General features: G+C 55.9%; 1 protein-coding gene across 1 annotated transcript in view; it reads right to left on the reverse strand.

Moving 5' to 3' along the window:
• CSPG4 (chondroitin sulfate proteoglycan 4) overlaps positions 1-10,782 on the reverse strand; it is a 38,853-nt gene extending 28,071 nt beyond the window's left edge. Inside the window, exon 1 of the mRNA XM_054450023.2 lies at positions 10,588-10,782. Coding sequence (XP_054305998.1) covers positions 10,588-10,675 — 88 coding nt within the window. The 5' untranslated portion in view covers positions 10,676-10,782. The remainder of the gene's footprint in view (positions 1-10,587) is intronic.
• Between the last annotated feature and the right edge of the window lie 7,081 nt (positions 10,783-17,863).

A 17,863-nucleotide genomic window follows, 5' to 3' on the forward strand; every position in this document is an offset into this window, starting at 1 on the left:
AACTGCTTTTCTGGGCCTGTGGTGACAGAGTCTGGTGCTTGTTTTTAAAGAAAATAGAATCCGAGCCCCTATTTATAGCCAGAGGCCACAGCCACAGACAGGAGACGGATGGGGTTTGAGGCTTACAGGCCCCTGCTCTGGCATGGACTGGGAGGTGGGGCCATTCCCAGGCCCCCCTGCCCGCCTTTCTCAACCCCCAAGGAAGTGCCTGTGGGATCCTGACACTCCCTGGGACAGGATGTAGCCTGCACTTTGGGGCAGGGGAGGACCTGCTGAGGAGGGTGGAACATTTCTCAGCATTGGTCCCTGGGGCCCAGAGTCCCTTGTGGGAATGGGAGGAGGTGAGGGTCTGTTATGTCTACTGAGAAGGCAGAGAGGGCCCTGGGGAGGGGTGGGGTGCTGGCGGCAGGGAGCACTTCTGACTGCCACGGAACCGGGTAAAGGAGAAGGGAAGGAGAACAGAGCAGGACTGGAGAGATGGGCAGACAGACAGAGAGACAGGGTAAGAAAGACAGACAGAAAGAGATGGAGGAACCAGAGCCAGGGGTGGGAAGGGACAGAGAGATGGAGAGAGCAGGATGGGGGGATGGACTGAGAGATGGGGGGTGCTCTGCAGCCCGGTTGACCCTGAGCAGGGGCAGACAGAAGCCGTGAGGGGAGACTGAAGTGTGGCTTCCGTCCCATAGAAAGTCTTCATGGTGCTCCAGGCAGCGTGGTCAGCGTCCGAGTGGAGCCGGTGAGGAGGGAGGAAGCAGGCGTCTCTGTGGCCTCGCCCACCCCCAGCCTCCAGGGTCTAGGGGTTGGAGACCCTCCATTCCCGGCAGTCTCCATGGGGAAGGCCCAGGCCTGTTGGAGGCAACACGATGTGGTGGGACAGAGCCCAGATTGACCTTGTCACCAAGATCCCTAAGGGCTGTCTTGGGCACGGCCAGGACCTTGAGGGACAGGTCTGGTCTCTGGCTTGCTATGGAGTGAGTTCCCTAGGCCTGGAGGGCTCACAAGCTAAGGCTATGGCCTGGACTCACACCTGCTGCCAGCCTCTATGCAGACCCCTCCCTTGGCTGCGCTTGTAGGGGGCTGTGGGGTAACTGTAGCCTGGGGCATGTGTCATGGAGCCACAAGCAGTGACTCAGACAGTTAAAAAAGGAGTAGCTCTGAGTGGTGACTCAATTGGCTCTGGAGGGGCTGGGTGGGTCTGGCTGGTACAAGATGGGGTGGTCTGGGTTTATTTTTGGCAGGGCGGGGCTGGGGCCAGGGGGTGGAAGATGGGAACCGGGGGTGGAGAGGAGCTGCTGCTCTCATCCCGGGGGGAGCCCCAGGGCTCCATGCCAACTTAGAAAAGTGGCTTTCCAATGCCAAGGAGTCCTGGCAGGCTGGGCTGCTTCTCAGCCCCATTCTAGGCCTAGCCTGCCTTGTTGCTTGGCCCAGGACAAGCAGCTGGCTCTCTCTAGATAGAGGCAGAGCCCCCTGTCCTGTTCCCAAGAGGCTCAAGCTCAGAATTTAGAGCCAACCTAGGAGACTGAAGATTCCACCCAGAGGCCCAGATAGGGCCAGGAGTCTCCCCAAGGCCACACAGCAGGGCCAGGTAGCCCAAGGGCTATGGCACCATCAGCCAGCTGGCTCAGGTCTCTACAATATCTCCCTGGCCCCAGGGCTGTCCACGGTTGGAGGGACAGCCCCCGTCTGAATACCCACCCCTGGAGGGGCTCAGCCAGGCTCCAGATGGGTGGCCAGAAGCACATGGGCCCCAGATGCCCAGAGATGGAACCTCGGCCAGGGGCAGCCACTTGGATTCTGTTAGCACATGTGGGTGGGGGGCCCTGTCCAGGGTCTGTGGAGAAGAGTCACCTCTACATGGGTGAAGGCAGTGGGGGCCTGCATAATGGGATCTTGGCCTGAGGGCTCAGGCACGGGCCGGCCCTTGTCCGGGGTCCCTCCAGTGTCCCTGCCCCGAGCTGCGCACCCCACTCTGCAGTCACCTCCCCACACCTCCCCCTACTCTGAGCTCACACATACACCCATACCCCTGAGGGGTCCTGGTAGCCCAGAGCGGAGAGGGCTGTCCCCTCCCTCAGTCCGGATTTCTGCTCCTCATGATGCAGCCACCACTGCTTATATCATGAGTGGTGGTAACAGCCCCATGGTGACCCTGGCAGGTGAGCTGTCCCACGTCCCTGGGCCCTGGCCTCCAGCCCCCACCTCCAGAGAGGGACTCTCAAGGGGTTGGTAGAGAGCAGGGAAAAGACAGGCTTCTAGGGTCCCCCATCCCATAAAAGGTCCTGGTGCCTGCTCATTCTCTTCTCCCCACCCACCTGCTCTGGGGACAAGGGGTTCTTGCTGTGCTCTGGCCCAGTGAGCCCCATCCTAGGGGCTGTTAGGCTTGGGAGAAACAGGCCCTGGGGAGGGCCAGGGAGGGGCTGTCCCCGCTTCTTCTAGCACTGGGAGAGGGGTGTGGGCCTCAGCCCAGTTAGCCAGACAGATGCAGACCCCCACCCCCTCCCACCTTCTGAAGGGTCCTGGGCTGGCAGGCAGCCGCTGGCTGATAACCTCTCCAGAGCCCACCTCTCCTTTTCCACGTCACTTGGTCCCACACAGACTCACGGGGCCACTTCCTCTAAGCCTTTGCCTCGGAATCTTCCTGAAAGACTCCTAAGCAGAAGTCCCCATGTCACCAGGCCACTCCACCCTGGGAAGAAGATGCTAATAGCAGAGTGACTGCAGCCTCAGGAGCAGACGTCCACCGAGCATTGATTCCAGGCAAAGTCTTGCTTAATCCTCACAACACGTAAGAGGTCGAAATTATTTATCCACATTTTAGAGAGGAGAAAACTGAGGCTCAGAAAGACAGAGTCACTTGCCCAAGGTCACGCATGGAGTGTCAGGGCTAGAATTCAACCTGAGCTCTCTAATGCCGTGTTTCACCACTGTGTGCCTGGCCTCCCGCTTCCCTGTGTGGGTTCCCACAGCTCAGGACTCAGAGGAGGGAGAGGTGGGGCCTGAGTCAGGGCTGAGGAGCAGGGGAGGGGCTCCCTCTCAGCTGCTCGCAGGCTCCCAAAAAGGGTGATTTGCTCCTCCTTGACCAGGGTGGGAAGTAAAAGTGTGTGTGTGTGTATCTATGTCTGTGTGCGTATGTGTGTGTCTGTGCCTGTGTGTATATGTCTGTGTGTGTGTCTGTGTGTGTGTCTGTGTCTGTGTGCATGTGTGTGTCTGTGTACTGTATGTCTGTATCTGTGTCTGTGTGTGCCTGTGTGCGTATGTGTCTGTGTGTGTGTGTGTGTGTGTGTGTGTGTGTGTGGCTAGGCCTCAGGCCTGCCTGGCTGACCTCCAGCTGCAGGAGAGCTGGTCTGGCCCCAGCCACTGTGCACAGGGAAGGGGCAGGGAGAAGTGGGTGTCATGGGAATCAGTGTCCTGGTCCCACTGGTATTTATAGCTGCCCCTTCCTGAAATGTGGGTGGGGGAAGGGGCTGCTCTTAGGTGGGAACGGAAGTTGGTCTCCTCTCCCCAGCCCCCTCTGTCTCCCCAGAGAGTGGATTGGCCCAGGCCAGAGGGCCTGCCCTAGCGGGGGAACGAGGCACTGTGTCCTGATTTTGGGGGTTTTCCCTGGGGCTGCTGGCTCGGGGCAGGACACTCTCCTTGCCTACTGAGCAACACTGCGTGTGAGTGTGTGTGAGTGTGTATGTGTGAGTGTATGTATGTGTGTGAATATGTGCGTGTGTATGTGTGAGTGTATGTATGTGTATGTGAATGTGTATGTGTGTGAGTGTGTGTGTGCGCACACACGCATGTGCACTTACTGGGTGTCAGGCTGAAGAAGGTCATGAACCAGGGACAGAGGCCAGGTGAGGGTAGGGGAAGAAAGGCCTGTAACCCCACAGAGATGGAGGGCAGGGCCCCAGGAGAGGGGCCGTCCAGGTCATGGGTCTCAGAGCAATCTGTGGTTAGAACAGGCTCCTGGGGGTGGTGATACCAGAGCTGAGCCTTGGAGGATGGGGGAAAAGGGAAGGCCTGTTGCATGGAGCAGCTTGAGCAGAAGTGGAAGGGTACCAGCGGTTGTGGATTATTATCTGATGGCCTAGTTCTATCTGATCATCCAGTCCGTGGGACACAGGATCACCTTGACCAGGGAGGATGATATATTTGGGGAGAGAAGGACATAGCACAGCACAGTTGAGCATCCCTAATCTGAAAATTCAAAATCCAAATGCCCCTAAATCCAAAATTTTTTGAGTGCCAATAGGATACCACCAGTGGAAAATCTCACACATAAGAACTTTTTTTTTTTTTTTTTTTTAGATGAACCCTCACTCACTCTGTCACCCAGGCTGGAGTGCAGTGACGCAATCTTAGCTCACTGCAACATCTGCCTCCCAGGTTCAAGCGATTCTCATGCCTCAGTCTCCTGAGTAGCTGGGATTACAGGTGTCGCCAGCATGCCCAGCTAATTTTTGTATTTTTAGTAGAGACAGGGTTTCACCATGTTGGCCAGGCTGGTCTCGAACTCCTGAGTTCAGGTGACCTGCCTGCCTCAGCCTCCCAAAGTGCTGGGATTACAGGCGTGAGCCACCGCGCCTGGCCTCCATGCATAAGAACTTAACATAAATTTCTCTCAGGCACAAAATTATTTAAAAAAATCTATAATGTTACCTTCAGCTTATGTGTATAAGGTGTATATGAAACATAAATCAATTTCATGTTTAGACTTGGGTCCCATCTTCAAAATATCTCACTATATATAACAAATATTCCAAAAGCCAAAAAATTCTGAAATCTGAAACACTTCAGGTCCCCAACGTTTCAGATAAGGGACACTCAGCCAGTGTGGAGTGAGGGCCAGCAGGCAGCTGGCAGGAGTGGGAAGCTGGGGCAGGAGAGGCCACACAGCCCCAGGCCTGCTGTGAGGAAACTGGGACCGCCTTCTGCTCCCAGCCTCCAGGCTCCCAGACTTGGGGAAGGACATCTTCCAAGGGCCCTTAGTACCAATCTTCATGGAACCCAATCTATAAACAGGTTTGTGGAGCGGCTCTGCGTGAATCGGGGTGGGGCAGGTGTCCCATATTCCCAAGCTCAGCTGCCTCCGGGCCGGCTCAGCTGGAGAGCCCTGGGGTGCGCCTGGAGCACAGTTGGAAAATCCCTGGTTGGCTCAGTGATGTCTACACCCCTCTGGGGGCCAGGCTGTGAGCCCTACAATGGGGAAGAGCCCTGAGCAAAGCAAGTGGGATGTGCGCTCCCGGGGAGCTGCTGGTCCTGAGGGTGAAGCTACCCCCCAAACCAGGGCCTAAGAGTAGGGAGCCCTCTCCCTAATCTGCTGAGGACTCACTGTGTGATCTGAACAAGCAGGCGCCTCTCTCTGAGGCCGGGTTTCCCCAGGATCCATGGGGGGCAGGTCTGGGGTCAGGGGTTTCTGCAGTAAGTTCCGGGAAGGGAGGCAGCATCACTGACACACCTCAACCTTAGGCCGAGGGAGAGCCACACACTGAAGTGTTGAAGCAGGAGCGACGGCTGGAGGCCTGGCTAACGCATGCCAGGGCTGGCAGAGCCGGCCTGGGCCTGGGAAGGAGCTGAGCGAGAGGCAGGAATGCTCAACAGGACAGGCACTGTCCCTGACGAGGCCCACCCCTGCCACCAGGCCACCTTGACGGCAGCCCTACAGCTATCACCCTACATCAGAGACAAACGTGGCTTCATTGGCAACCCTAGCTTTGGGGGGAGAGGGTTTTTTGAAGGGGATTTGCTTAGGCTGTGAGAAAGTGGGGAGGGTTTGGAGAGGGAGAGAATGCTGGCTGGTGGGGGATGGGGAGACAGGAACAAACATCTGGAGTCCTCAGGGAGCTGTCTGTCCCTGCAGACCTCTCTCTTTCCCCTGCTGGGGCCTGAGCCCACTGGTGGGTGGCTGTCCCCCTGGCCTGATGTGGGGAAGCTCGCTGCTGTTGGGGTGAGTGAGAACACCATAGCCTGTGTGCCCAAAGAGAGACCTGAGGCAGTCCCTGCTTTTCTCTGAGCCTCAGTTTCGTCATCTGTAAAATGGGAATGTTGGACAGGTATGGTGGCTCACACCTGTAATCCCAGCACTTTGGGAGGCCCAGGTGGGAGGCTTGCTTGAGCCCAGGAGTTCGAGACCGGCCTGGGCAACATAGTGAGACCTCGTCTCTACAAAAAATAATTACTCTGGTGTGGTGGCACATGCCTGAAGTCCCAGCTACTCAGGAGGCTGAGGTGGGGAGATCGCTTGAGCCTGGGAGGTTGAGGCTGCAGTGACTGTTTCCTGACCTGCAGGGCTGCTATGGGGCTGCCAGACTAAACATGGTTAGTGCACACTATGGGGTGTCCCTGGAGGTAAGAGTGCAGCAATAAGACAGCTCTGTCCTCTCCTGTTTGGAGTTACGGACCCTCCTGAGAAGCGGAGAGAGCTAGGAACCCTTGCCCCACGGAGGAGCCAAGTACAAAATTTTTCATACAAATTCAGTTCATTCAAAAATTCCTCATACAAACTCAGTAGGAATGGTAATACAGTAAATCTGAAACCTGCTCTAAGCCTGCAGCTGGAGGAAGAGTCTTAACTCTGGAAGGCTCTATTGAACTGACATACGCTGGGGCGGAGGGCATGTTGGAGGCAAGAGGAGAGCTGGATGGGGCGGGAGTCAGGGGGAAAGGTAGTGAAGGAGCAGAGGGACCAGGGAGGGAACAGGCCTCAGTCCCAGGCCCACAGGCCCCTTGTTCATTTGCCCCTGGCCTGGAATAGAAGACACACCTCAGGTGGCACCCCATCCCCATCCTGTGCTCACTTCCTTCCCCACAAGCGCCACTGGCCCAGGTCTTTAAGATAGGGAACTTGGAGACAGAGGCAGTAGCCTCTGTCCGGGGCTCCTGGTCCCGGCCACCTCGTCCAGGTCTGTGAGAGTGGCCATGTGCAAGTGTATGTGCCCACATCTGTGTGCGCCAGTAAGTGTGGATGTCAGGGCTATTTCCAACTCCCCCTCCCCTGCCCGCCCCTCCTGGGCAGCACGCCCAGTTCCCAGACACAGCCTATACACTTCCTCCGCGAGCTCCACACGCACCCCACTCCCCTCCTGCCGTCATCGACAGCCGCCTGGCCCACCTGGCATGGCCCACCCCAGGCCCCCCAGGCGGGCAGCACTAAAAGGCCCTTCTTGTCTTGCCTGGGCGGGCAGGCGTAAGGAGGGAGGCTCCGTTACACTTGGCTCTAGAATAGTTTTTCTCGAGTCCGGGTGGGCTGGGCCAAGGGCGCTGGCCCCTGGGCCCTGCCCTGCTCCGGAGGCCTGGGGTGGCACACAAGGTGCACACAAGGCTCAGTGCCTGTCCCAAGCACCATCGGTCCCCCCAAACCATCCTCAGAGGCAGCAGGATCTACCCTGCTTCAATTTCTTGTACCTGGTGTCCCTGCAGTCCTGCTGGCTAAGATACCCCCATCAGTTCTGAGTCCCCACCCAGGTAACACACAAGCCCTCCCTGCCAGGTACTCCCCCACCTGGGTCCCACTTCAACCCCTCACATTCCGCCTTTCAAAGTCAGCGATGCCAGCGAAGAGGTGTGGGAGCCACCACCCCTGCCTGCCCTGTGTTCACTGTGACCCCCGACTAGATTGTCACCTCCTTCCTTCTCTGCCTGTCCTTCCAGTATCAGCTCAAATCCAATCTCCCCCGACTAGATTGTCACCTCCTTCCTTCTCTGCCTGTCCTTCCAGTATCAGCTCAAATCCAATCTCCCCCGACTAGATTGTCACCTCCTTCCTTCTCTGCCTGTCCTTCCAGTATCAGCTCAAATCCAATCTCCCCCGACTAGATTGTCACCTCCTTCCTTCTCTGCCTGTCCTTCCAGTATCAGCTCAAATCCAATCTCCCCCGACTAGATTGTCACCTCCTTCCTTCTCTGCCTGTCCTTCCAGTATCAGCTCAAATCCAATCTCCCCCGACTAGATTGTCACCTCCTTCCTTCTCTGCCTGTCCTTCCAGTATCAGCTCAAATCCAATCTCCCCCGACTAGATTGTCACCTCCTTCCTTCTCTGCCTGTCCTTCCAGTATCAGCTCAAATCCAATCTCCCCCGACTAGAATGTCACCTCCTTCCTTCTCTGCCTGTCCTTCCAGTATCAGCTCAAATCCAATCTCCCCCGACTAGATTGTCACCTCCTTCCTTCTCTGCCTGTCCTTCCAGTATCAGCTCAAATCCAATCTCCCCCGACTAGATTGTCACCTCCTTCCTTCTCTGCCTGTCCTTCCAGTATCAGCTCAAATCCAATCTCCCCCGATGCTTGGCTCTCTGCTGGGGCCTCCCATACAGCTCAGAAGGAGCTGGACACCACATCTGTCACCCACACTGTCACAGTGGCCCAAGCCTAGGCCCCCACACAGGCTGGGAGCACCTTTGAAGCAGGGCTGGGGGCTCTTCCTGGGCTGCTGGGGTTCTTGGTGGAACTCAGAGTACTTTTCTTCCTCTCTGGGGCCTCAGTTTCCCTCTTTATACAAGTGGAAGATTGGCCCAGATCGCCTCTAGGGTGCTGACTGCCAGGCCCCCTGACCCGGATGCCTCAAATGTTGATGAGTGGAGGGAGAGCCTCCCAGCATGCCTCATTTGGATACGGGAGGACGAGGGCCTTTGCAGTCAGGGGCATCCGGGAGGGGTGGGAGGGATGCCTTCCTCAGGCAGGCACTGCCCCTAGTGCAGAAATTAGGGCAGGGAGCTAGACCAGGAGTGGTGACAGAGATGGGTTGCTGGACGGGAGCTCTCCCACCCCCTCCTCATTTCCGAGTCCTCCTAAAGGCACGGGATGGTGTAACTTTATAAAACCCCACAGTACCATCCTGCTCTCTTGCCCTAAAACCCTTGTGGCGTCTCCTTTGCCAACAGGGCATAAGGCCGTGGGCTTCATTTTGCCATTTAAGGCTTCTGTGCCCCAGCCCAGTGGTTCTCCCTGGCCTGTGCTCGAAATATGCCTCCCAGCCAGGCTGCTGGCCTTCCTGTCTCAACACCCCTCTGCTTATGCCCACCTCGGTGCCTCTGAGTCAGCGCCTCTGCCTGCAGGACTGACTCCCTTCCCGTCCACCAAGAATTGGTTCGAGGACCACCCTGTGTCCTGCCCCAGCTTGCCCCTGCTTTTCTCCCCTCCATACTTTTCATCCAGATCTTTGCTGTTTGAGATTTAATTTGCCTTTCTGCCTCCTGAATGAGTCTCGGTTCAGCCTCTCAATTTCCTGTGCCCCTGAGAGCGGAGCACCATGCCTGCATGCTGTCAGGGCTAAGAAGGTATTTGAGAATGGCTCTCAGGTGAAGCCCAAGGAGGTGGGAGTACTAGAATCCCTCCTTGGCTGGAGGCTGGGGCCTGGATGAGCTGACCGCCCTGGTCACCTTGGATGCTCCCTTCTCATCTCCCTGGCGGCCCAGCCCATCCCTCAGGCCCTGAGATCTTAGGGGATCCGGTCCCTGCAGGAACAGGGAGCCTGGGGATCCAGCCCTGATTCACCCCGTGGGGGTCCTCCCTTGACTCACTTCCCTTCTGGGAACCATGTGATGCCCTCTTTTAGAGCTGGCTTCTCCATCTGAAGGAGAGAAGGGTGTGGCCTGGGCTCTTGTGAAGGAGGCTCAGGCCCTGCCTTGGCTCTATGTTGCTCTTGGGAATGATCTCGAAGGTGTAGCTGAAGCACTGAATCACACGTGGGTAGTGATGATGGATGGGCCCCAAGGCCACAGTTCTTACTGCGTAACTAGAGCTGCCTTTGCTGAAGGAAGAATGCTGTCATGTTGGGGTTTCTGGCATTGGGACAGAGAGGGGATATATCCCAGCACTTCGGAAAGCGAACTTCCATTCAGCCTCTGCTGGGTCAGGCATCGGTGCTGGGATGAGGAGGTGTGGCAGGGGGTGGTCCAGGGCTATCTGTAGGACAAGCCCCGCTGAGGGGCACCAGCTCTGCCTCTACGAGGCTGAGAGTGGGTAGTGGGTGGGGGGTCCTGCCTGTCACCAACAGGAGGAGGGAGAGGAGGAGAGAAGGAAGAGGGGAGGTGGTGGACAGACAGACGGATCTGCAAGGAAGCAAGGGGAGGGGAGAAGGGGCAGAGCTGGGGGGCAGCTGGAAGGGTGTGGGGGGGCTCTTCACAGGGGAGGGCAGGGTGGCTCCTTCCTCGTTTCCTGCCTTGTAGCACTCCCCGTTCCTGACCCAGGGCATCTGAAGCTGGAGGACCCACTTCTCACTGTCGCCGGGTCCCTTTGGACCCCAACGTACTCACCCCAAACTTGCCTGCAAACAAAGCCCGGCCAGCATTGGGGTGGCCCCACTGGTGTCTCAGACAATCCAAACGGGCAAAGCCACGCCCTAGGCAATCCATGCCTGGGGCGCCTGCCCCCGCCCCTAACTGGACAGCCTTGGCTAGCTAGAAACCCCATAACCTGAGATAGTGGGGTCCCGTGTCCACCCCAGGATTGAACCCCTGGCGACCCCAGCCAGTGGTAGGAGAAGCGCAGCCTGCTTGACTCCCGATCTGGGGGCCACTTCTGGCCCCTCCTGTCCCTTTTCCCTCCCGGAGGAACCCCTCCAGTTCCGCCAGGCTGGGTCGGGGTCTCAGGCCCCTCACTCACCCGCGGATGCAAGTCTGGCCAACATAGTCAGGGTCAAAGCCAAGGCCAGGGAGGGGGCTGGAAGTGGTGGCCGCGGCCCGGACTGCATCCCGGCGGGCTGGGCGGCAGGACTTGCGAGGAGCCAGCGGAGTCCTGGGAGCTGGGAGCTGAGTGGAGCGAGCGCGGCTCTGCTCCTGGGCGCGGGCCGGCTGCGGGTGTCCGCGCACTTAACTCCGGGGGCGGGGCAGGCGCAGACCCGCGCGCCCGCTCGGGTTTCAGGCTTGGACTCCCCCACCTGCCCCCACCCTCAACCTTCTTAAAGGGCCCGTGCGGGGCTGCTCCTCTCTGGGGCAGGGGTGAGGGGGCCCTTAGAGCTGGGCCAGACCCCAGCCCCACCCTAAAGACTTGGAACAAAGTCATAGAGAGGCCCAGACACCCTGAACTCTGGCCCCAAGAGCCGAGCCCGGGAGACCCCCTCAGGGAGGAGGCATGAGCTGGCCCAACCCCTACTTCCCTCCTTTCTGCCTTTGCGGGAGTTCAGGAGACCCCTCCACAGGCACACTCCAGCCTTAGGAGGAAGGACAGACACCCGCCACCCTCACAGGCGGCTTTTGGGCTGCTTTGCCTCGGAGGCCCCCTGGGAACTTCTCCAGACTCCAGAGGCACCGCCCGAGGTCCTGTGGGGCACTGCCCATGGCTGCAACAGTGACCTTCTCTGCCTGGAAGGGCCTCACCTCAGTCTCCCTGTCTGTAAAGGAGAAATGTCTGGATTTCCTCGCAGGGCAGAAGAATTCTCAGTCCCGCCATGACATTTGCCTCAAAATAACCTTGCAAGGTGGGTGAGGAGCATCCCCTCCCCCATTTCATGGAGGACGAAAGTGCAGCTCAAGCTGAAAGTGGCTCTTACAAGACTCCAGGTGGAAAGCAGGTCCCTGGCCGTTTGGGGCCAGAAGCCCAGGCCTCCTGACCCCTGAATCCAGGTGTTTCAACTTCCCGAGGCTGTCTCCTGGAAATCTGGCCCTGGATTTAGCTCCTACTTAACAGCTTCAGGCTGGGGCCCTTCTGCTGGCTCCCTTCCAGGCAGCAACATCAGCCTAGTCCCAAACAGGAGGAGAAAGGGCAATGTTACCGTAGCTTCCGGTGCCTAGAGGCTCTGCCTGTTCTCTGTCCAGTCCCAATGTTATCGGGCCTTGGTTTACTTCCTCTATCCAGGTCCCTCCATCTGTCTGCTCCAGCCCATCTCCAGCCCAACCCCACCTTGCACCCTCTTCCCAGCTCTTCCCTTTGACCAGTAACAGCCCCACAATGTGTACAGCACTTCATACTTTGCAACGAAACTGAGGCCTGTTTTGCAGATGAAGAAACTGAGGCTGAGAGAGATTAAGGGACTGGAGCTAGTCTACATAGCTGCTGAGAGGTGGGGCCAGGTCTTTGACCCTAAGTGCAGTGCTCAGGTGTGATGGTGCCTGGTTGGTGTGAGGGTTATGAGTATTGGTCTTGAAACCAGAGAGACCTGGGTTCAAATCCCAGCTCCCTTACTTGGTTGTCAAACCTTGAACAAGTCCCCTCACCTCTCTGTGGCAGTTTCCTCATTTGTAAAATTGGGTTAATGAGGATTAAATGCTTTAATGTACCTCAAGTCCCTAGCCCAGGGCCTGGCGTACAGTAGGTGCTCAATAAATGCTTATCCTTTCTCTTCTGTCTCTGTCATCCTGCACATTCCCTGTGATTCATGGTTTACATACAGCTTTACACATATCACCTCCCTTGTTGTAAAGCTTGAACTTTCTCCTCCAGAGACTGCTGCATACAGTAGGTGTGCAATAAATGCCTGCTGTAGTTGACTAAGAAACCAATTGCTGCTGTTCTGTAGGGATTTTGGCAAACCTAAGAGCTTCCATCCAGGTGCCCTAGGAGGCCTGGGATGGAGGCTGTGCTAGGCTGGCCTCAGTGGCGGTAAAGGCATTGATTCCATAATTTGTCCCTTGTTGTTTTTTTTTTTATTTTTTGAGACAGATTCTTGCTCTGTTGCCCAGGCTGGAGTGTAATGGCGCAAGCTCGGCTCACTGCAACCTCTGCCTCCCGGGTTCAAGCGATTCTCCTGCCTCAGCCTCCTGAGTAGCTGGGATTGCAGGTGTGCACCACCATGCCTGGCTAATTTTTGTATTTTTAGTAGAGATGGGGGTTTCACCATGTTGACCAGGCTGGTCTTGAACTCCTGACCTCGTGATCTGCCCGCCTCAGCCTCCCAAAGTGCTGGGATTACAGGCGTGAGCCACCACGCCCGGCTGTCCCTTGTTTTTCCTTCTCCTCAAGTCAGTAGGACACCTGGTCCTCATTAGGGGCTAATTACTGACCAGCTATGGGGCTGGGGGTGGGGGGGTCTGCTTGGAAGACTACGTTTGGAGGAAAAGAGCTTTCTTTTCAGGAATGAAAAAAGAAGACAGAAGGCTTTTTGCTCTATGAATCAAAAATTTGGGTGAAGATCTCCGCTGGCCCCATCTCCCCCACCCTTCCCCCTCCCCATCTTCCCTGCTCCCCACCTACACAGATGTCTGTGGAGCCTCCAGACGAGGCGCTCCCACCCACAGCTGAGATTCAAGTCTGGATTAGTTAGGAGCCTCCCCCTGCCTTGTTGCTAGCTGGGCAGAGAAACACAGGCCTGGAAAATAATGGCAACCAGCACAGCGGTAATAACCCGGCTGGCGCATCTCTGCTGGGGCTTTTTTACAAAAAACATTCACCTGGTCTCTTGACAACTTTGGGAAGCATATGTGTGGGCCGACAGTGTCCCTGCTTCCAGATGAGGAAACTGAGGCTCTCAGTGAAAAAGGGATGCTGCGGCTCCAGCGCACACAGGCCTGGCCTTTGCTCAGCTGTAACCTAGGGCGGGAACTCCGGACCAATGCCGAGCAGCACCATGCCAGGCAGACTGGCAGAAAGTCGAGGCCACTGTGTGCCTTTGGAACTGACCCCTGACCACCTCCCACTGTCTTGGAACAAAGGCTGCTGGACCAGCAGTGCCTGCTCCTCAACTGTCCCCTCTCCAGCTCCTCAGCAAACGCCCCCGAGGCCCTGAAGCCTCAGTGCTGAACAGAGCTGACCTGGGCCTCTCTGGCATCCTCAGGTCTGGCTCAAACCTTCTCCCTTCTGCCCTCCAACCTTTGCCATGACTTTGCTTGGCCAGGAGTCCTTGGTGGCCATCCTTGACTGCCTTTACCTCCCTGGCCACACCTCACCTTCCTCCAACAAGCCCTCCTAGCTCTCCTTCGTGCACGTTGACTTCTCTTTCAAAAGATTCCCTGGAGTCCTGATCTCCGTAGCTCTCCTAGTTTCACCTGGGGCCTGCTTAGCTGGGTCGGGAGGTGTGCGTCCATTCCTCCCCAGCCAAGCATGGGACAGGGCACAGGTGGGAGGGATGAGGAAAGAAGGAGGCTTGGAACACACTTATAAGAAGGAAGAAGGGTGTTCCCACCCAGGGGTGAAAGAAGATTCAAACTTCTCTGAAGCTACAGTGACCTGTGGTATGTGCTGCCTCCATTTCTCCAATTGTTCTTGGAGAACAAGACAACAGAGGGCCCAGTAATACCCACCTCCCTGCCAGCAGAGTTCAGCCAAGCGTGCTGGCCAGGCGCCGCTGGTCACTCCTACCTCCAGTGCTTCTTGGACTAAGAGTCCCCGCTCTGGGCAGTGGCTGTGGTTTGGCCCCATCCTTGGCCAGGGTGTTTTGCACCCTCGTTGCCTGAGCCCCACCCAAGGAGCCTGTGGCCAAAGCCAGCTTGCTGGGAAATGGTGTGTGCCTGTGCCCTAGATGGGGCGGTGCCTAAGCAGGGGTGTGCTCCTGCTGCCCAGGGCCCGCCCTCAGGGAATTGGCCCTCTGCCATGAATGTCACAGAACCTAGGCCACTACTGTGCAACAGGGCGCAGGCTTTAGGTGCTGGCTCAGTGGCCTTGCAGTTTTGTGGCCAAGAGCTCCATGCCAGCGGGCCCTGGGCCTGGGCCTTTGACCTGGGGCCTCTGTTAGGAATGGTCCTGATCCTGCTTCTGGCAGAGGCACACATAGGGCTCCTCCAAGTACAGGCAGCCAGGCTCAGGAGGGGAGGGAGCAGCCAGTCCCAACAATTACACAGTTCGGGAGCTGAAAAGTTATGTTTGCCACCCTCAGGAGCCAGCTGTGGAAGGGAGGCCAGTGGAGGGCTTTGCCCTGGCCTCTGAGCCACACACAAGCCGTGCTGGGAAGACAAGGGCCGGGGGCAGTGAAGGACCCTCTCAGAGCCTTTGCTCTCCAGGAGCAGGCACTTGTCTTCCATACCACACTCACAAAGGCTGGTGGCTTCAGTGGTTGTGACCAGCTGGCCACAGCTGACTCCTCTGGGATTGTGCTGTTTCTAAATATTAGTTCCTGCTGTTAACCCTTGCTGTGCTGCCCCAGTGGACAGCCGGCTGCCTGCAGACAGAGCCTCTTGGAAGGAGAGTGGACAGTCCCCACCTGGATGAAAAATTTGTGAATATATTTGCTCGGGGGCTGGGTTGGGGCTCCCAGAAGGAGGGTGAGAAATACCTGCTTAGGGCTGGGAATAAGGCTTGCAGTAGATGTCAGGGGATGTGGGTCTGAGCTGGCCACTGGGCAGGGCAGTGGAAAGAAGGTGGGGTCAGGAGCCAGGAGCCTGGTCCTGCCAAGCCTTTTTTTATGTGGCCCCAGACAAGTCACTTCGCCTTTCTGTCCCCCTTTCCTCATCTATAAAATCCGTACAGCCACCGAGGTGCTTGGATGATGGCTTCCAACAGAAGCGCCGGAGCTTTATAAACTCTGAAGTGCCTGGTGGTTATGATGATTTTTATGCCAGTGTCCTGCCGTCTGTGACTCCCCCGAGTCCCTTGGAGGAGAGGCAAGACTGACAACCAAGAGACAGCTGGAGCAAGCTGGCGGGGCTGCTGTTAGCCTGTGTGGAGCTTTAGTGGGGACGCCACCCTACACAAGAATACACAGCTTGGAGTTCAGCCCCTACTGGCCCCATTGGCTCTTGTCCTTGCACAGTGAAAAGCCTTGTGGTATCCAGGCTCCAAGATGGCCCTCGGTGAGCCTCACCTTCTGGCATTCATGCCCTTGGGTAGTTCCCTCTCATGGTGAATACAGCCACCCTATGCAGCCAATAGGGTGTTGCAGAAATGATGAAGTGACATCCAAGATGAGGTCAGAAAAGATATGGCAGCTTTTCCCTTGCTCTCTTCTGATTGCAGCCACGCCACCATGATCTGAGGATAATTAAGTAGACTGTGGAGGTGCCAATGTGGAGAGGAGCTGAGGCCTCTTGCCAGCAGCCAGTACCAACTCACCACTCATGTGAATGAGCCATCTTGGAAGTGGATCTGCCAACCCTAATCAAACCTTAAGATTAATACAATCTCCACTTTTTTTTTTTTTTTTAAGATGGAATCTAGCTTTGTTGCCCAGGCTGGAGTGCAGTGGTGTGATCTTGGTTCACTGCAACCTCTGCCTCCCGGGTTCAAGTGATTCTCGTCCCTCACCCTCCCAAGTAGCTGGGATTACAGGCACGCACCACCATGTCCAGCGAATTTTTGTATTTTTAGTAGAGACGGGGTTTCATCATATTGGTCAGGGTGGTCTTGAACTACTAACCTCAAGTGATCCACCCGCCTCGGCCTCCCAAAGTGCTGGGATTACAGGCATGAGCCACCGTGCCTGACCTCTACTGACACCTTGACTGCCACCTCCTGAGACACCTGGAGCCAAAACCACCCAGCAAAGTCACTTTTAAACTCCTGACCCACAGCAACTGTGTGCAACAGAAGAAGGTTGCTGTTTCAAGCAATTAGATTTTGAAAGTAATTTGTTATGCAGCAAGAGATTACTGATAGAAGCCAGCACACCGTAGATGGCAGTCCAGTGAGTCAGACCCGGCATGTGCCTGGGGCTCAGAAAGCAGCACTCTGCTTCCATGAAAAGAAGTGACATTCCTTGATCAACAAATTCATTCATTCAACAAATATTTCTTAAGCACAGATCATATGTCAGGCACTATGCTGATGCTGAGGGCTGGGGACACAGGTGAATAAACAGGACCCTGGTTTTGGGGAACTTACAGGCTCCCCAAAGTGACTTGGCGATTGGTTGGATGTGGGAGTCGGGATGAGGGAGGTGTCCAGGACAAGCCCAGGTTTCTGGCTTGGGCACTTAGAAGGGTGGGTGGTGGTATCATGGATTGAGATGGACAGGGACCGGGTGGGTATCTCATAAGGAAATCTTGGGGCATGTTGATTTTGAGGTGCTTGTGAGAAACCCAGGTGACACTGTGCAGGCGGCTGTATATGTGAGCCTAATGCTCCTAAGAAGGTCTAGCTAGGGGAAGTTATACTTCAGGATTGCTGGGGTATCGATAAAGGAATTAAAGCAACCAGAGGAGATGAGACTGCCGGGGAGAGAGGAGTGTGGTGCAAAATGAGAGAAGACCCAGCACTGAGCCCTGAGACACCAATGTCTCTTCCTTAAAATGTTTATTTTGACATAATTTCAGACTTAGATAAAAGTGACAAGATGATTACAAATGTTTCCCACATACTCCACCTAGATTTCCCAAATGTTAATTGTTTACCACATTTTAAATTCTTTTCTCTCTGTCTTTTTTTTTTTTTTTTTTTTTTTAGATGGAGTCTCACTCTGTTTCCAGGCTGCAGTGCAGTGGTGCAATCTCAGCTCGCTGCAACCTCTACCTCCCAGGTTCAAGCGATTCTCCTGCCTCAGCTTCCCGAGTAGCTGGGACCACAGGCACATGCCACCAAGCCCAGCTAATTTTTTTGTATTTTTAGTAGAGACGGCGTTTCACTGTGTTAGCCACGATGGTCTCTATCTCCTGACCTTGTAATTTGCCCGCCTCGGCCTCCCAAAGTGCTGGGATTACAAGCATGAGCCACCACACCCGGCCATCTCTCTATTTTTCTGAACCATTTGAAAGTAAGTTGCAGACATAATGCTCCTTTATTCCTAAATATTTCAGTGAGTTTTTCCTCTTTTTTAATTTTTTTTTTTTTTTTTTTTTTTAATGAGGCAGGGTTTCGCTCTGCTGCCCAGGCTGGAGTGCAGTGGTGCCATCAGAGCTCACCACACCATCAAACTTCTGGACTCAAGGGAGCTTCCTGCTTGAGTAGATGGGATTACAGGCAGACACTACCGTGCCTGGCTATTTTTTTTTTTTTTCTTTTTTGGTAGTGACAGGGTCCCACTGTGTTGCCCAGGCTGGTCTCGATCTCCTGGGCTCAAGCAGTGAGTACTTCCTAG

Source organism: Pongo pygmaeus, chromosome 16, assembly GCF_028885625.2.
Source record: "Pongo pygmaeus isolate AG05252 chromosome 16, NHGRI_mPonPyg2-v2.0_pri, whole genome shotgun sequence".
Lineage (NCBI taxonomy): Eukaryota > Metazoa > Chordata > Mammalia > Primates > Hominidae > Pongo > Pongo pygmaeus.